General features: G+C 42.0%; 1 protein-coding gene across 1 annotated transcript in view; it reads right to left on the bottom strand.

The window, feature by feature from the left end:
* The window catches only part of scamp1 (secretory carrier membrane protein 1), a 53074-nt gene that overhangs the window by 21913 nt on the left and 7974 nt on the right, over positions 1-23187 (bottom strand). The window contains exon 2 of the mRNA XM_033018601.1: positions 4825-4902. Coding sequence (XP_032874492.1) covers positions 4825-4902 — 78 coding nt within the window. The remainder of the gene's footprint in view (positions 1-4824; positions 4903-23187) is intronic.

The following is a 23187-nucleotide window of genomic DNA, read 5'->3' on the forward strand; positions in this document are numbered from 1 at the left end:
ATTTAAGTTGCAAAATGAACTAAAAGAAAGTTGATGGGCATGAGGGAAAGAATTAGATGCAGAGTTGAGGGGGAACGAGACTTATTGTTCGGCTGGGAATGGCCAATGACTGAAATGGCCTCCTTCTGTGCCGTAACAAGTTAAAGACGTTAGAGTCTTTAAGAAAGCAAAGAAATCTTTAAGAATCTTTAAGAAAGCAAACTCAATACGAGCATTTATTTCAAAAGGGCTTGATTACAAAAACAGGCATGAAATGCTGAGGCTCTATAAGACGCTGATGAGGCTGCATTTGGAATATTGTGCGCACTTTTTGAGTACCATATCTGAGGAAGGATGTGCTGGCTCTGAAGAGGGTCCAGAGGAAGTTTACAAGAATGATCCCAGGAATGAGTAGGTTAACCTAGGATGAGCGTTTGTCGGCACTGGCCCTATACTCGTTGGAGTATAGAAGAATGAGAGGGGACTTCATTGAAATGTACAGAATAGTGAAAGGCTTGGATAGAGTGGATGTGGAGAGGATGTTTCCACTAGTGGGAGAGGCTAGGACTAGAGGTCATTGCCTCAGAATTAAAAGACGTTCTTTTAGGAAGGAGATGAGGAGACCATTTCTTTAATCAGAGGGTGGTGTATCTGTGGAATTCTTTGCCACAGAAGGCTGTGGAGGCCAAGTCCGTGGATATTTAGTTAAGGCAGAGATAGATTTTTGATTAGTACAGGTTTCAGAAGTTATGGGGAGAAGGCAGGAGAAAGGGGTTAGGAGGGAGAGATAGATCCAGCCATGATTGAATGGCGGAGTAGACTTGATGGGCCGAACGGCCTAATTCTACTCTTATCCTTTATGACCTTGTGACTTGTGTTACATAAATAGACTGTTGCTTGTTGGCTCATGAATGATCTTTGATTTTATAACTACCTAAGAAAATGCTGCAAAACTGAAGATACGGTTCTTTGTTAAAGTGAGATTGCTATGTAGTAATCAACTAATGAAAAAACATGCCAATTTGTTACTTGGAAAGCTTGCAAACAGAAACTAAAATAGGGCCAGGTCAACATTATATGGTTGTTGAAATCAGCACATGTTCAGGAGATTAAAGGAGCAAAGGAAGTAATGGCATGAACAGGACACTCCAAAATCAGAAACCACTGAACAGAGATTGGGTCAGTGGCAACCTATTAAATGTCATCAACATGTTCTCTGTTTTCCAATTAAGACAAAGTATTGAGTAAGAAAAATAATGGTAAACTATGGGAAAACTACCCGAGGCACTGACAGGGATGGAGTGAGAACGAAACATTAAGTGGTAGTTACATATTTTACCTGCAAGAGTCAATGGGTCAAGTGGGCATTGTGAAGGACTATTTATGGATATTGATTGAGTGGCCTTTATCCGAAGATTAAAGGATAACACTAAACGTGTGGAAGATTCTTACAGTCTTAAGGACTGCCTAGAAAAGCAAATGGGGACAGATTGAAGACAAAGTCATCTTGGTATCTCAGGAGCCTGAGCCCAAAGGTATACCTACACATTAATTAATACCTATGGCTAGGTACAGAAAAAAATTGTACTTAAACTCTTAATCTTTTACACAAGATAGTGCTTAATACTAGTTTTCCCTTGTCCAAGAATCATTCCAGTCCTATTATCACTATTATTCGTCCACTCCTCACCTCTATGTATGGGTGCGAAAGGTTCATTTCTCAAAATGAAATAGCATCGGAACACTTATGCCAAGTACACTTAACAACTCGGTGGCAGAAAATACCATGTTAATATGGACTTGGGGACAAAGTCCACAACTCTCTGAAAGTGGCAACACAAATAGATTGAGAGGTAAAGAAGACATGCGGTATGATTGCCGTCATAGGTTGGGGCAATAGGTACGAGTCAGGAAGTCATGATGCAGCTTTATAGGACTTTGGTTAGGCTGCATTTGGAATTTTGTGTGCAGTTCTGGTAGCCCCATTACAGGAAGGATGTGGAGGCTTTGGTTAACCCGTATGATGTCTGGATTAGGGGGTGTTAGCTACAGGGAGATTGTTTTCTCTGCAATGTTGGAGGTTGTGGGGAGACATAATAAAAGTACATACAATTATGATAGGCATACATTGGGTAGACAGTCGGAATTTTTTTCCCGGGATAGAAAAATCAAATACTAAGGTGAGAGGGGCAAAGTTTAAAGGAGATGGGCAGGGCAAGTGAGCACCTTTAAGAAACATTTGGATAGGTATATGGATATTCAGAAAATGCAGATATATGAATTATGTGCAGGTAGATAAGTGATGGTCATGGCATCATGTTTGGCACAGACAATGCGGGCTGAAGGGCCTGTTCTTGTGCTGAACTGTTCCATGTTCACAAGACAGCTTTCATTTAGTTTCAAGCTTTCTCTGAAACACTAAAACTGTCAAGTAAGGCACGAAGGATTAAAATATTTGTTGATGTTAAATTTTCTTCCAACATGGATCTAATCAAAGGTAAGGAACAAGTAACTTCTAGAGCTCCATGCTGGGCATTCAGCAAGATGGCCATTGTCATAGCATGTCAATGGTGATGATGGCGGTGAGAGGTGTTGGGGAAGTTATGCATGTCTGTGGCAGATACAGTGCAAATTAACCAGGCTCCTTTGTCCTGGATAATCTCAGGCTGCTCAAGGTGTTATTGGAAATAGTCAGCATAAATCCAAATATCACCCAAGTTTTGCTAAATGTGAACATGGATTGGCTATGATGATGCAAATGAATGCAATGTTCAGTTGAATTTGCAAACATCCTTATATACAGATACTTCTATAGTTCTGGTTACAGGAAATCAAACTGAATTACTAATTTTTCCCTCCCTTTACAAGATTTGGTCAATTTCAGATTTTCATCTATAATATATTGCTGCTGGCATCTAAGAGGAAATGTAATTGATGAAGCAGTTGAAGATAGATGGTATTAGGACAATGCTCTGAAGAAATTCTACAATTATGTCCTGCAGCCAAGAGGATAGTCCTCCAGCAATCACAGCCATCTTCCTTTGTGCAAGATCCAATTCTAGTCACTAGAGTTTTCCTTGATCAGTCCTTGGGTCAAATGTTGGGTGGATGTCAAAAGTAGTCATTCACTTGACTAGAATTATTTTTTTCATTCTACGAGTATGATAAATTTATTCAGCTGCTTGAAGCAATTGCAGAGCAGCTCTATCGATTTTGGAGCCACTATCAAAAACATGAATGAGAATTGGACATTAATGAGAATGTCAATTGAAAGTGCTTTTATTGCATCTGGTCTTTAGGAGGATTGAAATTCATGCTATTTTATTTTTAATTGTGGTTTATACATTTGAGTTGCTTTCTTAGCCTTTTCAGAAAGCAAACACATTGCTACAGGTGCGAATTAAAGATAGCAGATCAGGTAAATAACACAATAGATTTCGAAAGAACAATAACTTAAGTAATTCAAGTATACATGAATAAATATGCTCTTAGGTACATCTATACTTGCATTTGAAAGCAGGATAGATTTTGGAAGTTATTTAAAAACTGGACTAAATAATTTATGTTTGAAAGTTAATGAATGGATGGTTAAGAAAACAGTTGAAAAGGTTATGCTAAATGAGGAAAAAAATTCAACCTTCAGTCCTCAGGTGGGGTACGATTCCGAACTCCAGGCACACCAATTAACATGTATCCAGCGAGTATTCCCAGAAAAGTATAAGAAATTTAAATGTAATAGGTTAGGGTTTTCTCCTTATGGTGGTAAATATTATGGGGAGATTTAATGAGTGTTTGGTTTTAGAAATTAAGTGATGAGAAAAAGGTATCCAGTGGCAGAGCTTGGATACAGATCGCAGCAATTTGCAGTTTTTGACAATATGGTATCGATTACCCTAAAAGAGTGGTAGAAGCAGAATAATTATACAAACGAAATACTGCAGGATCACTGGAAAGGGAATGGAGTGGAAACAAGTGCAAGTGTATGGTTTTTTTTTTTTTAAGTGTATCACATGCTATGGCTTTTGATACACTATTGTAGCAGAATGTGGCATGGTTGAGAGATTACATTCTCTAACAAAAAGGAAATTATATTGATAGCTCACCACCATTATTTACCTTAGTAAGTAACAACATTCAAGAGCCAAAATGGATTAAAGTTGGCAAAAGTTCAAAGCTTATGGCGAGGAAAACAAATCAATCATGAATTACTGATCTTCTACATTAGATCCAACCGCTGAATTAAGACTAATGAAAAAACAAAGGATTTGAATGCAATTACTTTTTATCTTAACTCCAACTCTAATACACCCTGATTGTAGTTGGTGTGTTGTACAGATTAACCACACCACCTGGTGGGTGCCTGGAACACACCGTCAGGGGTGGTGGTGGAAGCAGATAGGAAAGTAGCATTTAAGCTTTTGGATAGGCACATGGATATGCAGGGAATGGAAAGATATGGATGATGTGCAAGCAGTTAAGTGTTGGTCTTAGCATCATGATCTATGTAGGAATGTGGGTTTAATCTGTCTTTTACAGAAAAAAACAATCTGATAAAGAAACACATATGGGAAAAATTGAGCATTTGACAAGTATCCTCAAATGCCCCAATCAAAGTCGTGTCATCGTTTATACATATTACGACTAGCTATTTATATTGAACCCAGTGAATTCATGATATGCAATGCAAGTCGATTAGCCTTTAGACACTCAGATAGCTCTATGATTAGATCTGATCTCTGCAACATAACAATTTGTCTTCAATTTAATTCCTCTCATGTAAGATCATGTTTAATAGTTGTGCTATCATCCTTAGAGACACATAAAAACAATTTGAAGTTTTCATACTTTTTGCCCATCTGTGAAAGGATTGTATTCCTCCAATGCTGGTGGTGGATTTCTTGTCACTTGTGTAACAGATGGATCCTAGGGTGGAAAGCAACAATAATTCATAGCAGTTTTTAAAAAATATTTAAGTACAAAATCACTGACACAACTCTGCCCAAATTATAGGATACCTTCCTTCAAATGCTATCCGTTCTTTATACACAACTGGATTTGAATGACTACATATACCTAATGCTAGAAATTAGCCAGAATAAAAATAATATTTGAGTGGTCTGCCTTTTGTTTAAGGAACTGGAATATCAATCATGCGAACACGGAACGGTGTGCAAGAACTAACAAGAAGCTGGGGTACAGTGGATTTATAGGAAGAAAGAAGAGGTGGAAAGGAATGCAAAGCAATTGTATATGAAAAATTAAAAAAGATAAATTAAGAGAATGGACTTTCTATTTAGTATGACCATTTCAGATAACCAATTTAAAAATAATCCAGAATGGCAGCATGACTGGAACACAGTCCAACAGTAATGCACACGGCTGGTGTGAATGTCAGCCATGGTTGAGAAGCCAGAGGTTTAGGATACACTCCAGAGATCCAAATAAATAATGTAGAATAAATGTCCATAGGTTTTACACAAACTTTTCCAGAGATGTACACAAATAAAAATGAGTTAGTTTCAGTGCACAAGCTTTAGCATTTCGACCCCTTTCAACAAGTTTGGTTTTCCAATCTTTGCTCCCTTTGACATCCCTCCTTCTAATTGCTCAAGCTTCAACTTTAACCCATTCTCTTCCATCCAGTGTTTTTTGGATAATTTTGTGGAGACATCTTTCCAAAATTTGGGATGACTGCTGTAGGGTGCCTAGGCCTTGAGAGCATGTAGGAGGGTGGGTGTTCACTGCTGCCAATAGGCTGCACGTTTTATGCCCAATACAAAGTCTTCAAGCATCCTTGACCTCATTCGTCCAAAGGCCATGCTAGTGCATCAATGGGGAAATTCATCATCAATGCCTGCCTTTGCTGAATGTTGAGCTATTATGACCAGCCTACTCTCCATCATTGACAGAGTTGGGACAGTGATTGCACAACATGCAAAAAAAAGTATCATTGAACTAATAACAGTTATTTTCTACCAGGTCTGAAGAAGGGTCTCGACCCAAAACATCACCCATTCTCTCCAGAGATGCTGCCTGTCCCGCCAAGTTACTCCAGCTTTGTGTGTCTATCTTTGGTTTAAACCAGCATCTGCAGTTCCTTCATACACATTATTTTCTACCAGGACTACTTTGCTCTGGACCAATTGGGAGCAGTTTGTTGACAACAAAGAAATTCTTGTAAAACTGAATGAGAACTGGGGGAAGTTCCTTATTGATAAGAATTCCTACCTACAACCATTAAGAAGAATAGCTGCATTTAACAGAATGCAATCTCGGCCCAAGGTGAGTGGTGCAATAGCTCAGAGGCCAAATAATCCCTTGTATGTTCAGAAGTTGGGAAATCCGACGATCATGATGCTTGCTGCTCAGGTCTTACCATCTCAGGTCAAGAGGCTGTTTGTGTTTCAATGCAGCTCGGTTAGAAAATAAATTCAGGATTGGCCTCACAGGAACAAAATAAAATTTATGCCATGTTGTGAGCAGTGATTTCACCAAAATAATGGTTACGTGGGTTCTTGATCTTCAGCGTGGCTTTAGGTAGCATCGGTGGGGATGAAGGAGCTGTTTCTGTATCCGACGACTCCATGATAATTCAACTTATCACATTTCCCGTCAACATCACCAGGCCAATAAATGTAATAGGAGCAGCCACAAAAAATCTCCAATGCCTTTGTGCCATCCACAAGGCATAAACCAGGAATTAAGTGGAATCTTTCATAGACAAGCAGCTTAACACCAAGATCCAAGCAGCTTGACACTAAGCTGGGCGAATGAGTTTGCCTAGCACCTCAATCAGCACTCGAAGTACTTGTTCCCTTTGCCACCTGCGCATTAATGCTGCAACATGCAGTCCAGCACTTTGTCGGAACAGTACCTTGTGTCTCTCTAGTAGCTTTTCTGTTCAATTGGTACCACATGCAAGTTTTCTTTCAAGGCACATATCATTCTAACTGGAAAATCTACTGAAATGCCTCCATGGACACTGGGCAGCTGCACTCAAGTGAAAGAAGTAGGCATGGTAAAGGGTAAAGTTGTAGAAATGAAAACATGGATCTGCTAGAGTTTCAGTATCAGAATCCTTACATTGATACTTTTTTCCATAAGGTCACGTGATAGGAACAGAATTAGGCTATTCGGCCCATCGTCTACTCCGCCATTCAATCATAGCTGATCTATCTCTCCCGCTTAACCCCATTCTCCTGCCTTCTCCCCATAACCCCTGACACCAGTACTCATAAGGTTCATTTATTGTCACATACACCAATTGCTGTGGTGAAATTCAAGTTGCCATTGCAGCACATTAATAAGAATACAACATAACATTATAAATAAATTTAACATAAAACATAAAAACATCCCCCCATAATGGTTCCCATTATGAGAGAAGGCACAAAGTCCAGTCCCCATCCCCATGTCCACCCATAGTCGGGCCTATTGAGGTCTCCGCAGTCACCGCTACGGGGCCCGATGTTTCAGGCCATTCTCACCGGGCGATGGTGCTCTGTCGTCGGGAGAACCCTCTAATCAATAATCTATCTATTTCTGCCTTTAAAATATCCTTTGAAGGCCTCACATCCTTCAGTGGCCTTCAAAGGATATTAGACTAAAGAAATTCCTCCTCATCTCCTTCCCAAAGGAACATCCTTTAATTCTGAGTCTATGCCCTCGAGCCCTAGACTCTGCCACTAGTGAAAACATCCTCTCCACATCCACTCTATCCAAGCCTTTCCGTATGTTTCATTGTGGTCCCTCCCCCGTTCTTCTAAACTCCAGCGAGTATAGGCCCAGTGCCGTCAATCGCTCATCATATGTTAACCCACCCATTCCTGGGATCATTCTTGTCAACCTCCTCTAGACCCTCTCCACGGTCAGCACATACATCCTTGGATATGGTGCTCAGAATTGCTCACACTCCATATACGGCTTGCCCAGCGCTTTATAGAGCCTCAGCATTCCATAACTGTTTTTGTATTCCAGCCCTTTTGAAATAAATGCTTGCATTACGTTTGTCTTCGTTACTACTGATTCGACTTGCAGATTAACGTTTTGGGAATCCTGCACCAGCACTCCCAGGTCCCTTTGCACCTCTGATTTCTGGATGCTTGCCCCATTTAGAAAATAGTCTACACCTTTATTCCTATTACCAAAATGCATAACTCCACTGTTCATTAATAGACTCAGATCTCAGGGGAGATCCTTTGCTGACAGTAGGAAATACGTAAAACCCTGCCCTCTGTTGCACTCACATTGACACAAGTTCATAAGTCATAGGAGCAAAATTAAGCCTTTCGGCCCAAAGTTTACTCGGCTTTCAATCATGGCTGATCTATCTCTCCCTCTCAACCTCATTCTCCTGCCTTCTCCCCTTAACCTTTGACATCCTTATTAACCAAGAATCTATCACTCTTAAAAATATCCAATGGTACCTACTGCCCCACAGCTCAGAGCAGAGGGGAAGAGACCACTATTGAGCTTGTTACTATTGTAGCAGCATTCGGCTTTATTTTGTGTGTCATTAATTATGGCATTTGCCTTGGTGGGATATACTACGTAGTCGGTGGCGTGTTTGCTGCTGGGCTTCTTGCACAGAAGCTGTTAGCTAGTTAGTTTAGTTCGGAGGACCACGGTTGAGAGTTTAGCTTTTGACCATGAGGAATTTTCTAACGTTTTTAAGCTACAACTGAAGTTTGACGAAGTTTAAAATGCACCAGTAAAAGAAGAAGGTTGGATGGATATCTTACTGTTTTTCTTCAACAATAAAGAAACTATTAATCAAAAGACTGTGTTATGAAGATTTATCTTTCGAGAAGCTTTGAGCCTGAAGGACGTGGAGAGTTCACATGCGTAACGAAACGACATTCTCCTAATACCATGTTTTCTCCAGAGTGACTAGAGAGATAACGGAGCGATCTCTTGAACGACATAATAATCTGCCACAACTATAGAGAAATCTTAAGGCTAGGAAAGCTTTGCAACCCAATATAAAAATGAGGACACCAGTAGCTTCCTTTACACCCAACACAAGATGATAGGAGGAACATAGAAATTAGGAGGTATGAAAGAGCACGATTCATTCTCAGCATTGGCCAGCATCCATCTTATTAGCCCAGGCAGCTTCTCCCCAGTGGATTGCAGGTGGACCTTTGCTGTACACTTCAGGCAGAGTTGACCTAGGTTCCCAACATGGCGGTGCACATCTTTTAAGGATTTTTTTTTTTTTTTTTTAAACAGGTTCTTGGAACAACAGAACACAGTCTCAGTGATTATATCCCCCCCCCCCCCCCTCCCCCCAACTCCCCACAAAAGAAATGTATGGAGAGTGGGGGTACATAAGTGGTTGGACTGGAGGACCAAGAACATTTCAACACTCCTCTAAGTTGTGATAAATGGTGCACCACTGTATCCAAAATTGCTGAACTCAAATGGAGTATAGAGGGCTGTAACATCCATTTTCAGGACAACGAAGGTGAAGCTCAGCAATTGCGCATCAGGGAGAAATCAGAATGTGTTTGGGAAAGAAGTATGACAGAGAAATAGAACTTCAGAATTGCATTTGAAAACTGAATGAAGGTGTCCTAGAAAGTACTCTCCCAAATACGTTTGTTTGCTCTCAGAACATTACTTAAAAAAAAAAGAAGCAAAATCAATTTCTCTGTTGGTCTTGGGTAGTGTGCTTGAGAACCTCAATAATGTGAAGTAAGAAACTAAAAGAATAGGCACTGCATCTCACTTGTCTGGATAGGATATACTAGTCACTGTTTCGTAAATGATGTATAGATGGTGAGGAATGCTCGGGCAGATGACACCTGCATAAATTGCTGAAGGGAATAATGAGAGAAAAAATAAATCATAGAGTGCCTCGCCGTAATCTTCCAAACATCTCCAGGTTCAGTAGTAGTCCACAAGGTATATAAAAATAACAGGAAAAAAAAGGATCACACATCCCAGGGAAGCTATAGAAACAATTATCAGGGACAGAATCAGGGAAATCATTTGGACAAGCGTAATTCTGATAAAACCAACATGGCTCAATCTAATCTGAAATTTTTAAGTGAAGCAAGGTTGATGAGACAAATTTGGCTTTTGACATGCAGACTCCCAAAATATAAAGTGCCACTGCAGGCTTGCTAAGAGAACAAACATATGACATTTAAAAAAATCTAAACATGGTGAATGATCAGGGTTTAGAATGCACAGCGAGGGAAAACAGTGGAAGCCAATTCAGTTCAAGTCAGCTGGATGAGTTTTGAACTTAAACAATTAAGGGGTTATGGGGTGGGTAGCAAGACTAGCTGCATTACTCTTACAAATGAGTTTGTACAGACTAAGCAGCTTCCTTCCATGCTGTAATCATTGTGTTTCTGTACAAGAAACCTTTGGAAGCAGACAGTTCAACATGGCAAGCTTTACCCTTACAAATCAAGTAAGCTTGAATAACAGACAGTGGAGTAGGGGAGCAAGCATATATATAATGCAATTATATTCTTGTCCATCTAGTTGAAGTGATAACTGGTCTTATTTTACAGCAAATACTCAACTATTAAAAAAATTGTAAATGATCCTTGAAGAAAAAAATGCTTTAACAACAAGGGCGTGTATTCAATGAGTCACTAAATATCTTAAGATAACACATGGGTAAACCCTATTGTTCTGTCCTTTGAAATAATTTGCAAATAGGACTTAACATTAAAGTACTAGAGATACCTAACTTGCTTGATGTTTCCCAATGCCTGACACTACATTAAACAACTGCACTACAAGACTGGCTGAAGTATCTGGATGCATGCTAGTAAGTTAACTCTGAAACAGACAAGACATTTAGAAAAAAATTAAATCAGAGGCATTGAAAAATCAAAAAAGCAGATGGTTGAAATCTTAAATAGAAAGTTCTGGAAATAAGGTTAGTTCTTAAGAAATAATTGACCCAAAATATTTTTTAAAGACTGTTCCTCACATATGTTCAAATCAAGAGATGTAAATCACAAAAACAGACCCTTAGGCCACAATGTCAATGTTAACCAGTAAATACCCTTCTAAACAAATCACAATTAACAGCACTTCATCGATCTGTAGCCTTTATGCCTTAAGCGATTCACATGCTCCTCCAACTGCTTTAATGCTGTGAGACTACTTATCTTTACACACCCTCAAGCAATGTATTCTAGATTCTACCCAACCTCTGAAAAAACGTCCTTCACCCTCTCTCACCCTCCTACTGGGGATCATGACAGAAGCCTCCTTGTGGCGCTCTGGAAACGACAACACGATGCACTCAGTGACGCGTCGGGCGACCAATTCTGTCAACATGTTGGACGACGACGCAAGCCAACAGCTAGCTATGCTTCGTCTAACACAAGACCAAACGAATCCTCCTACTGCTTACACTAAACCTGCCTTATTAGCTTCAGATCTGCTAGAGGAAAGGTTCTTCCTGCCTACCCACTCCTTCACTCCAAAGAAAACAAACAGAGCCCAACCAGTTGCACAATACTCCATCTCAGACAATATCCTCGTGAATCTGCTCTGCATCACTCCAGCGCAATTACATAATTTCTCGTGTGGTGACTTAACGGGTCACGCTAGGTTCTTAATTATGGTTCTTAATGCGTCATACCAAATTCCTCCAATGTTGCAAAACATACTTGGCTAATAAAGTATGATGTTATGATGATTATGATTCCAACAGTGGCATAACCAATGTTAATGGAGGTTGTACTTCTCTGCACTTACATTCCATGTGCATTGTATTCCATGTGCCGTCTTCATCACCTTGTCTACCTATACACACTGAGCTTTTTTCCTCATTTATTATATTATTTACAGAGTACTATATTGACATATTCCGTTATGCTGCTGCAAACAATTTCATTGTTCTGTCAGGGACATATGACAAAACACTCGTGACTCTCTTGACACTGCCACATTCAGGATCCTTAGACCTGTGCATGCACCAAGGTTCCTCAATACTCACTGTACCCTACTGTTTTAATCATCCTAAATTACAAAACCTCATTTCCATACTGCCATTGCTTTATCATGCCAACGGATTATCCTGTAGACCACCCTCCTCACGATCAGCAGCACTACCAATTTGCAGGTCATCTGCAAGCTTACAAAAACTTATTTGTATATTCACAGTCATATCCAAAGATCTTTGGTCATATCTATTACTGTAACAGTACCAACCCTTCTTGAACACCACTAGTCGTGGGGATTCCATTCACAGATTTCACTCACTACCATCCCCCTGCCTCCTATAATGAAGCTGGTTTCAAATTAAATTTACTTTTTAATCTTCAATTCAAATGGATAAAAACATTTTGGACAGGTTTCCAATGGGAGACTGTGAAAAGGACTTAGTGAAAGCCATTGGACTCCAATAACCGCACAGGACATATTAACACATTTTGTTACCTAATAAAATTCAGACAATTTAATCTCAAAGTGAAAATACACCACCATTTGTCAAAATATTAACTTAGTGATTACATGCTCATAACAAGTTTGAAAAGGGACCAAAGCTTTAATTTACCACTATTTTATGAATACTAATTGTTGGATTTTATGCAATAAACACCTTTGCTAGAAAACATAATTCACAATATTGCTCAGAGGAAAAAAAAGAAGCAATTAAAACAAAATGCAATCTTAAAATAATTATCATTCCTCTTCCCTCCATCTGCTCAGTTCCAAATGCATGTATTTAACCTGCGATGCCTTACCAAAAGAAATAGGATCAGCCCTGATATAAAATTAATAGACAATAGGTGTAGGAGTAGGGCATTTGGCCCTTCGAGCAAGCACCGCCATTCACTGCGATCATGGCTGATCATCCACAATCAGTACCCCGTTCCTGCCTTCTTCCCATCTCGCTTGACTCCGCTATCTTAAAGAGCTCTATCTAACTCTCTCTTGAAAGCATCCAGAGAATTGGCCTCCACTGCCTTCTGAGGCAAAGAATTCCACAGATTCACAACCCTCTATGTGAAAAAAAACCCCAAAAAAAACAACAACAAAAAGCAACCCTCTATGTGAAAAAGCTTTTCCTCATCTCCATTCTACATAGCTTACCCCTTATTCTTAAACTGTGGCCTCTGGTTCTGGACTCCCGCATCATCGGGAACATGTTGCCTGCCTCTAGCATGTCCAAACCCTTAATAATCTTATATGTTTCAATAAGATCCCTCTCATCCTTCTAACTTCCAGAGTATAAATTCCAGCCGTTCCATTCTAAAAGTGGGATAACATTAGCTAATCTCCAATCCACAGGAACATTGGAAAATGATCACCAATACGTTCACGATTTCTAGAGCCACTTCTGAAGTACCCTGGGATGCAGACCATCAACCCCTGGGGATTTATCAGCCTTCAGTCCCATTAGTCTACTCAACACCATTTCCTGCCTAATGTGAATTTCCTTCAGTTCCTCCATCACCCTAGATACTCTGGCCACTCGTACATCAGGGTGCTTATTTGTGGTCTTCCTTAGTGAAGATGGATCCACCCAAGTACCTGTTCAACTCGTCTGCCATTTCCTTGTTCCCCACAATAATTTCATTTGTTTCAGTCTTCAAAGATACAACTTTGGTCTTAACTAATTTTTTCCTCTTCACATACCCAAAGAAACTTTCACTATCCTCCTTTATATTCTTGGCTAGCTTACCTTCGTACCTCATATTCTCTCCCCGTATTGCCTTTTAAGTTATCTTCTGTTGCTCTTTAAAAGTTTTCCGATCCTCTGGCTTCCTCCTCATCTTTGCTATGTTATACTTCTCTTTTATTTTATCCTGTCCCTGACTTCCCAAGTCAGCCACGGTCGCCCCTTACTCCCCTTGGAATCTTTCTTCCTCTTTGGAATTAAATGATCCTGCACCTTCTGTATTATTCCCAGAAATACCTGCCATTGTTGTTCCACTGTCATCCCTGCCAGGGTATCTTTCCAGTCAACTTTGGCCAGCTCCTCCCTCATGGCTCCATAGTCCCCTTTGTTCTATTGTAATACTGACACTTCCGATTTTCCCTTCTCCCTCTCAAATTGTAGATTAAAACTTATCATATTCTGGTCACTACCTCCTAATGGCTCCTTTACCTCGAGTTTCCTTATCAAATCCGGTTCATTACACAATACTAAATCCAGAATTGCCTTCTCCCTTGCAGGCTCCAGTACAAGCTGCTCTAAGAATCCATCACAGAGGCACTCCACAAACTCCCTTTCTTGGGGTCCAGTACCAACCTGATTTTCCCAGTCTACCTGCTATTGAAATCTCCCATAACCACCTTAGCATTACCTTTGCAAAATGCCAATTTTAACTCCTGATTCAACTTGCACCCTATATTCAGGCTACTGTTTGGGGGCCTTTAGACAACAGTGTCTTTTTACCCTTACAATTCCTCAGTTCTATCCATACTGAATCTGCAACTCCAGATTCTATGTAACCCCTCGCAAGGGACTGGATTTCATTCCTCACCAACAGAGCTACCCCACCCTCTCTGTCCATCTATCTGTTTTTTCGATAGGACGAATACCCTTGAATATTCAGTTCCCACCCCTGGTCCTCTTGCAGCCATGTTTGTGTAATTCCCACAACATCATACTTGCCAATTTCTAACTGAGCCTCAAGCTCATCCACTTTATTTCTTCTACTTTGCGCATTCATATACAACACTAACTTTGGTATTCACCTCCTCTCTCACACCGGTCGCTATTGACCCTGACCTTACTCCCTTATCCCTTCTCGAACTTTCCTTCCCATTAATTCGGGAGTCTTTTGTAACTTTTCCTGTACTCACTTACCCTTTAACTCCATCTTTATACTCCTAATTTGTCAACCCCTCCCCCCCACTATTTAGATTAAACCCACATGTGTAGCCCTAGCAAACCTGCCTGCCAGAACGTCGGCCCCCCTCCAGTTAGGGTGTAACCCGTCCCTTTTGTACAGGTCACCCCTATCCCAGAAGAGATCCCAGTGGTCTATAAATCTAAATCCTTACTCCCTGCACCAGCCCCTCAGCCACACATTCAGATTTCCCAGCTTCTCTGTTTCTGCCCTCACTAGCACGAGGTACTGGAAGCAATCCAGAGTTAACCACCCTAGATGTCCTGCTTTTCAGTCTTCTTCCTAACTCTCTAAACTCGCGTTGCAGAACCTCCTAAAATTAAATAGTTTATTGCATCACATGAATCACAACAAATTGGATCGTTAATGGAGGGCCAAATGACTATGGGTGACTTCATACCTTCAAAAGTGGGCAAGGTGTAGAATCAGAAGTGAACCAAAAGTTTCCACTAAATAGTGAACCTGCAAAATTTATGCAAACTAGAAGCTTTCCTTTGAAGGAAGAAATTACACCATCTTTGTCTGAAACATGTGACCCATCCTCCTTCTTATTATTAATCTATGCCCCCTTGTTTGTGACACCCTCTCTAGGAGAAATACTCTTTGTATCCAGTAGAAACAATAAACTGCAGATGCTGATTTACACAAAAAAAGACAACGTGCTGGAGTAACTCAGCGGGTCAGGCAGCATCTCTGGACAACATGGGTCATCTATTCATGTACTCCAGAGATGCTGCCTGGCCGTTGAGTTACTCCAGCACTTTGCCATTCTTTGCATCCAGTCTTGCAAAAGGAAATCTGAGGCCAAAAGTCCCCGTTATTTCCTCAGCTGTTATGATCTTGTTGGAGCAGAGGTTTAAAAAGGACAAAAACAAGTGACTGGAGGAACTCAGAGGACCAAACATCATCTGTGGAGGGAAATGGACAGAATCTTTAGAGTCACAACTGTTTGGTTATGTCATGTGTACTGTCATTTGTCAGTCAAATCATACCATGCAAGAGTTCAATTGTGCCAAACAAGTGTAACAGGCAGTGCAAAGAGGAAAACACAAGTGCAAAATATAATGTATTGTTGATGAAATGAAAAAGTGCAGATTTTTTAAAAGACTGCAAGGGTCGCAGTGAGGAAAGAATGGGAAATCAGGACAGCACTCTTAGCTTATGAAGGGTCCATTCAGTGGTCTGATAGCAGCGAGGAAAGAATATGATGGCACGAGCTTTCAAGCTCTTATATCTAGAAAAGAACTGCAGAAGCTGGTTTAAATCGAAGGTAAACACAAACTGCTGAGGTAACTCAGCGGGACAGGCAGCATCTCTGCAGAGAAGGAATGGGTGCCGTTTCGGGTCGAGACCCTTCTTCAGACTGATCTGACAAAGGGTCTCGACCCGTAACGTCACTCATTCCTTTTCTCCAGAGTTGCTGCCTGTCCCGCTGAGTTACTCCAGCATTTTCTGTCTATCTTCAAGCTCTTATATCTTCTGCCCAGGAGCAGGAATCAGAGGAAATGCCCAGGGAAATGATCTTTGATTATGTTGGTAGACAAATATGCTGGAGAAACTCTGCGGGTGAGGCAGCATCTATGGAGCGAAGGAATAGGTGACGTTTTGGGTTGAGACCCTTCTTGAGAGATGATGCCTGGCTGCTTATGTTGGCTGGTTTCCTGAGCAGAGCTGTTGCCAAACCAAGCTGTGATGCATCTCAATAGGTGGCATTCAATGGTGCAATTTTAGACTGATGGTATAAATGGGGGATAGGTGGCAGGAAGATAGGGGAAAGAGTGGAGCAAAACCTGGCAGATGATAGGTAGATCCAGGTGAAGGGATGGATTGACAGATGAGCGAGGTGGGGGAAAGAAGGGTGAAGATAGCAACCAAAGTTAGAGGTGATAAGCAAGGATAAAACGGTTCAAATGGGACTATCTGATAAGGAAGCGGTGAATGAAATGCACAGTGCCCTCCATAATGTTTGGGACAAAGATCCATCATTTATTTATTTGCCTCCACAATTTGAGATTTGTAATCGAAAAAAAATCACATGTGGTTAAATTGCACATTGTCAGATTTAATTAAAGGCCATTTTATACATTTTGGTTTCATCATGTAGAAATTACAGCTGTGTTTATACATAGTCCCCCCATTTCAGGGCATCATAATGTTTGGGGCACAGGGCTTCACAGGCATTTGTAATTGCCCAGGTGTGTTTAATTGCCTCCTTCATGCAGGTATAAGAGAGCTCTCAGCACCTTGTCTTTCCTCCAGACTTTCCATCACCTTTGGAAACTTTTATTGCTGTTTATCAACATGAGGACCAAAATTGTGCCAATGAAAGTCAAATAAGCCATTATGAGACTGAGAAACAAGAATAAAACTGTTGTGGGCCTGTCCCACTTAGGCAACTTTTTAGGCGACCCCAGGAGACTATTTGGTCGCCACATGGTCGCTGGGGTGTTGCCTGTATGGTTGCGAGTCGTGTCATCTTTCTGGTCGCCAACAGTTTTTCAACTTGTTGACAATTTTTCCACAACAGTGGCGACCTTGTGTTTGATGCTAAATGAAAACATTGCCTAAGTGGAATAGGCGCATTGGTCCAGTCGCGGGTTTTTCGGCGACCTGCTACGACTATGACAGTAGCCCAAAAAAATCGTCCAAGTAGGACAGGCTCATTAGAGACACCAGCCAAACCTTAGGCTTACCAAAATCAATTGTTTGGAACATCATTAAGAAGAAAGAGATCACTGGTGAGCTTACTATTCGCAAAGGGGCTGGAAGGCCAAGGAAGACCTCCACAGCTGATTACAGAAGAATTCTCTCTATAATAAAGAAAAATCCCCAAGCATCTGTCCGACAGATCAGAAACACTCTTCTGGTCGGGTGTAGATTTATCAATGACCATTGTCCGCAGAAGACTTCATGAACAGAAATACAGAGGCTACACTGCAAGATGCAATAGTTAGCCACAAAAATAGGAGGCCAGCTTACAGTTTGCCAAGGAGGTCTTGTGGACAGAGGAGATGAAGATTAACTTATACAGGTGCACAACCTTGTATCCGGAGTTCCGGAAACCGAAAAGCTCCGAAAACCGGACATTTTTTCCAGGATGTCGTCTGCACACCAAAGCTCGCGTTTGGCGCCAAACTTGACCCGAAACGACCCACGGTCAACCCAGGTCTGTACTACTGTAGTGGCTGCCTCCTCCCCGGAGACCGGGGAGACACTTAAACATCTGTAAATCATTGCTTAAATGTTAGTCAGTTAGTTTGGATGGCTCCGCGATGTTGTGTGTCGGTGGCCACAGCGCTCCGGAGCTTACCGCACGGCGACCCGGTAAGGCATTGCCCGTTCCCCGCTGGTATCCCAGCGCTGCGACGCCGCCGACTCCCAACATCGCGGAGCTGGGGCTGCAGGGCGTCCGGCCTGCGGGCGGCGCTGGATTTGGAGCGCCGCGCAACCAGGGGTAGAGTTGCCGGGGTCGGAGCTCCAACCGGCGCCGCCCGCGGCCGGACGCCCGCTGCCCCCAGCTCCGCCATGTTGGGAGTCGGCGGCCACAGCGCTCCGGAGCTTACTGCGCGGCGACCCGGTAAGGCATTGCCCGCTCTCCGCCTCTCCGACCAGGTAGGGGACTAAGAATTAAAGTTTCCCCCTTCACCCCCCCCCCACCACATAAAATCCCTCCAAACTAACTGACTAACATTTAAGCAATGATTTACAATGATTCCCCGGTCTCCGGGGAGGAGACAGCCGCTCCAGACTTTTCAAGCCGCCCACGCTACCTACCTAATCTACGCTAAAATTTTCCATTCGGAAATCCGAAAAATTCCGAACTCCAAGAAGTGTCTGGTCCTAAGGCTTTCGGATAAAAGGTTGTGCACCTGTATCAGTGATGGCAAGAGCGAAGTATGGAGGAGAGAAGGAACTGCGCAAGATCCAAAGCATACCACCGCATCTGTGAAACACAGTAGTGGGGGTATCATGGTCCAGGCATATATGGCTGAAGGTACTGGCTCACTTAAGTTCATTGACGATACAACTGCTGATGATAGCAGCATAATGAATTCTGAAGTGTATAGACACATCCTATCTGCTCAAGTTCAAACAAATGCCCCAAAACTCATTGGCCGGCAGTTCATTCTACAGCAAGATAATGATCCCAAAAATACTGCTGAAGCAACAAAGGAGTTTTTCAAAGCTAGAAAATGGTCAATTCTTGAGTCGCCAAGTCAATCTCCTGATCTGAACCCAATTTAGCATGACTTTTATACGCTGAAGAGAAAACTGAAGGGGACTAGGCCCCAAAACAAGCACAAGCTAAAGATGGCTGCAATACAGGCCTGGCAGAGCATCACCAGAGAAAACAACCAGCAACTGGTAATGTCCATGACTCGCAAACTTCAAGGAGTCATTGCTTGCAAAGGATATGCAACAAAATACTAAACATAACTACTTTCATTTACATGACATTGCTGTGTCCCAAATATTATGGTGCCCTGAAATGGGGGGACTATGTACAAACACTGCTGTAATTTCTACATGGTGAAACCAAAAAGTATAAAAATGGCTTTAATAAAATTAGACAATGTACACTTTAACCACGTCTGATTTTAAAAAAATTACAAATCTCAAATTGTGGAGTACAGAAGCAAATAAATAAGTGATGGGTCTTTGTCCCAAACTTAATGGAGGGCCCTGTATATCCATCAACTGAAACGCTGCAGCTATTGGCATCAGTCCCTATCACAACCTCAAGTTTCCAGGCATACAGTCAGCTGATGCCATCCCTCTTCTCAGCAGCTATTTGAAACAGAATGTTACTAGAAACTGTGATGTAATATGGTATTAATTGATAAAGCCGAATTAAGTTAAAAATATAAGAATATATTAAATTGGTTTCTGGGCTAGCTTACAGCTTATATTTAGTCTCAAATTAGGCTTGCCTCAGGTTGCGGTGTGTGAGATAATAAATACTATAACATTGTCTCCCAAGTGACGAGAGAGGAAGCAGAGAAGGAGCTAGATTGATCTCTTTGATGTAAAATGCCTGGCACCAAGTGTCCTATGTTTATGAGGGAGGAGGTGACGAGAGAGGAGAAGCTAGATTGATCTAAGGGATTGTGACAAAATGCCTTTGATGTGATGCATTCTGAAGAAACCCTTATTCTCCTGTACCTCTGACCATGACTAATGTCTGTGGAATGTGCTAAGGTGACAAAAAAACACTATATAATACAATGTCATTCTGTTGTTCAGAGAAGTGGACTGAGGACAGTGAAGTGTCTACATTGGTCACTTGACTGGAGTTCTCCCTCCCTTCCATCGGCCGATAATAAGTAAAGTTTTGAACTGGTCTACCAAACAGTTTGTGTGTTGTCTGCTTATTAAGAAGCGAACCTGTTTAGTTGTTATAAAAGTAACTTTTTCACAGCCATGATTGAATGACAGAGTAGACTTGATGGGCCGAATGGCCTCGTTCTGCTCCTATCACTTACGACCTTATGTGTAAGAAGGAACTACCGATGCTGGTTTAAACCAAAGATAGACACAAAAAACTTGAGTAACTCTGCTGGCAGGCAGCATCTCCGAAGAGAAGGAATGGGTGATGTTTCATGTCGAGACCCTGCTTCGGACCTTATGATAACCCATTACAGATGCAGACTGAGAGCCCTTTGAACTCTTTTCCGAAATAAGTCAGAAGTGAATGACTACCAAACTGAATCAGGTTCAAAGGTTCATTTATTGTCACATACACCAATTGGTGTAGTGAAATTCTAGTTGCCATTGCAGCACACTAATAAGAATACAACGCAACATTAAAGAAGAATTTAACATTAAACATGAAAACATCCCCCCACAATGGTTCCCACTGTGGGGGAAGGCACAAAGTCCAGTCCCCATCCCCCTTGTCCACCCATAGTCGGGCCTATTGACGCCTCCGCAGTCACCGCTACGGCGGCACCGATGTTTCAGGCTCTCGCCAGATGATGGTGCTCCGGCGTCGGGAGAACCCTCTCAGCGGCTTGGAATACCTGGGACCGCAGCTTCCGAAGCCAGAGCTCCAACATTGGCGATCTCAGCGAAAGATCCCAGGCTCCCGATGTTAAAGTCAGCGCCGCCGCCCGAGGCTGGCCGCTCCACAGACCTGCAGCTTCGCGATGTTCAAACCGGCGGACCCAGCTCCAGCACGACGACCCAGGCAAGGCGATAGCGCTCCAGCGTTGTGCCGCCGCCGAAGCCGTGGTTCTGGCCAGTTCCCTCAGAAAAAGCCGCTCCAGACCCGATGGTATGCCGCGAGGACGGGTCGAAGTTGCTGCTCGGAGGAAAGCTGCCTCTCCGACCATGTAGGGACTGAGAAATACAGTTTCCCCTTCCCCACCCCCCTACATAAAAAGAATAGACCTTGAAACAAAACACTTTTTAACATACTTAAAATAAAAAAAGGAGTGAAAAGACGGACAGCTGCAGGCAGGGCAGCCATACCCAACTGGACTGAGGTTTCAATCAGATCATAAAAGTACATTATTTTTTGTTCAGGCCGAAGGCACCAGATGTCCTACTCCTACTCCAAATTTACACGTGTAAAGATTTCAGAGCAGTTGAAAAAGAACACATGTAGTGTTTAATTCTCCACCTAACATTTCTCTAGTTGTCGCACAGTTGACTGTTCTTCTAGATGGATAAGCAGAGAAACACAGAAAAGGTCATGCCAGCACTGCCATTCAATATGATCATGGCTGATCATCCAAAATCTATAGTCCATTCCGGCTTTTTCCCCCGATATCCCTTGTCTCGTTTCACCCTAAGAGCCAAATCTAACTCTCTCTTGAAAACATCCGGTGAATTGGCCTCCACTGCCTTCTGCGGCAGAGAATTCCACTGATTCACAACTCTCCGGAGGAAAACGTTTTTCATCTCAGTCTTAAATGGCCTATCCCTTGTTCTTAAACTGTGACCCCTGGTTCTGGACCCTCAACTTCGGGAACAATTTTCCTGCATCTAACCTGTCCAATCCTTTAAGGTTTTTATATGTTTCTATAAGATTGCCTCTCATCCTTCTAAATTCCAGTGAATACAAGCCGTCGATCCATTCTTTCATCATATGTCAGTCCTGCCATCCCGGGAATTAACCTGGTGAACCTATGCTGGACTCCCTCAATAGCAATAATGTCCTTACTCAAATTAGGAGACCAAATTTGCACACAATACCACAGGTGCAGTCTTACCAGGGCCCTGTACAACTGCAGTAGGACCTCCTTGCTCCTAAACTCAAATCCTCTCGCAATGAAGGCCAACATGCCATTAGCTTTCTTCTTCTTGCCTGCTGTACCTGGCATGCTTACTTTCAGTGACCTATGTACAAGCACACCCAGATCTCGTTGCACCTCCCCTTTTGCTCATCCGACAATAAATCTCCTCATTCAGATAATAATCTGCCTTCCGCTCTTGCCACCAAAGTGGATAAACTCACATTCATCTACATTATACTGTATCTGCCCACTCGCCCAACCTATCCAAGTCACCCTGCAGCCTCATAGCTTCCTCTCTGCAGCTCACACTGCCACCCAGCTTTGTGTCATCCGCAAACTTGGAAATGTTACATTTAATTCCCTCGTCTAAATTGTTAATATTTTGTAAATAACCGGGGTCCCAGCACCGAGCATTGCAGCACCCTACTAGTCACTGCCTGCTATTCTGAAAAGGACCTGTTAATTCCTACTCTTTGCTTCCTATCTGCCAACCAGTTCTCTATCCATGTCAATACTCTACCCCCAATACCATGTGATCTAATTTTGCACACTAATCTCTTGTGTGGGACCTTGTCAAAGGCTTTTTGAAAGTCCAGATATACCACATCCATTCTACTTGTTACATCTTCAAAAAATTCCAGAAGATTAGTCAAGCATCATTTCCCTTTCATAAATCCATGCTGACTTTGACCGATCCAGTCACGGCTTTCCAAATGCGCTGCTATAACTTCTTTAGTAATCGACTCAAGCATCTTCCCCACTACCGATGTAAGGCAACTGGTCTATAATTCCCCATCTTCTCTTTCCCTCCTTTCTTAAGTAGAGCTACATTGGCTACCCTCCAGCCAATAGGAACTGATCCAGAATCCATGTTAATGGACTGAAGTAGTCCTTCTGCCAAGATGGCCCTTACAATGAATAATCCAGATGTTATGGATGTTATGGATATTAGCAAGTTGCTAAATCTCATGCACCCACCGTCTGTTCTTTACATCATGGGTTTTGTTATTGGACCTCAGCCTTCAAACATTTATAGGGTGGTTTATTTTCCCTCGAGGCATGGTGGAGCTACCAATTTAAAAAAAAACACGCTTGAAAATAATTAGTTCTGGGGAGAGATTTTTAAAACCAGT

This window comes from Amblyraja radiata, chromosome 3 (assembly GCF_010909765.2).
Source record: "Amblyraja radiata isolate CabotCenter1 chromosome 3, sAmbRad1.1.pri, whole genome shotgun sequence".
In the NCBI taxonomy this organism is placed as follows: domain Eukaryota; kingdom Metazoa; phylum Chordata; class Chondrichthyes; order Rajiformes; family Rajidae; genus Amblyraja; species Amblyraja radiata.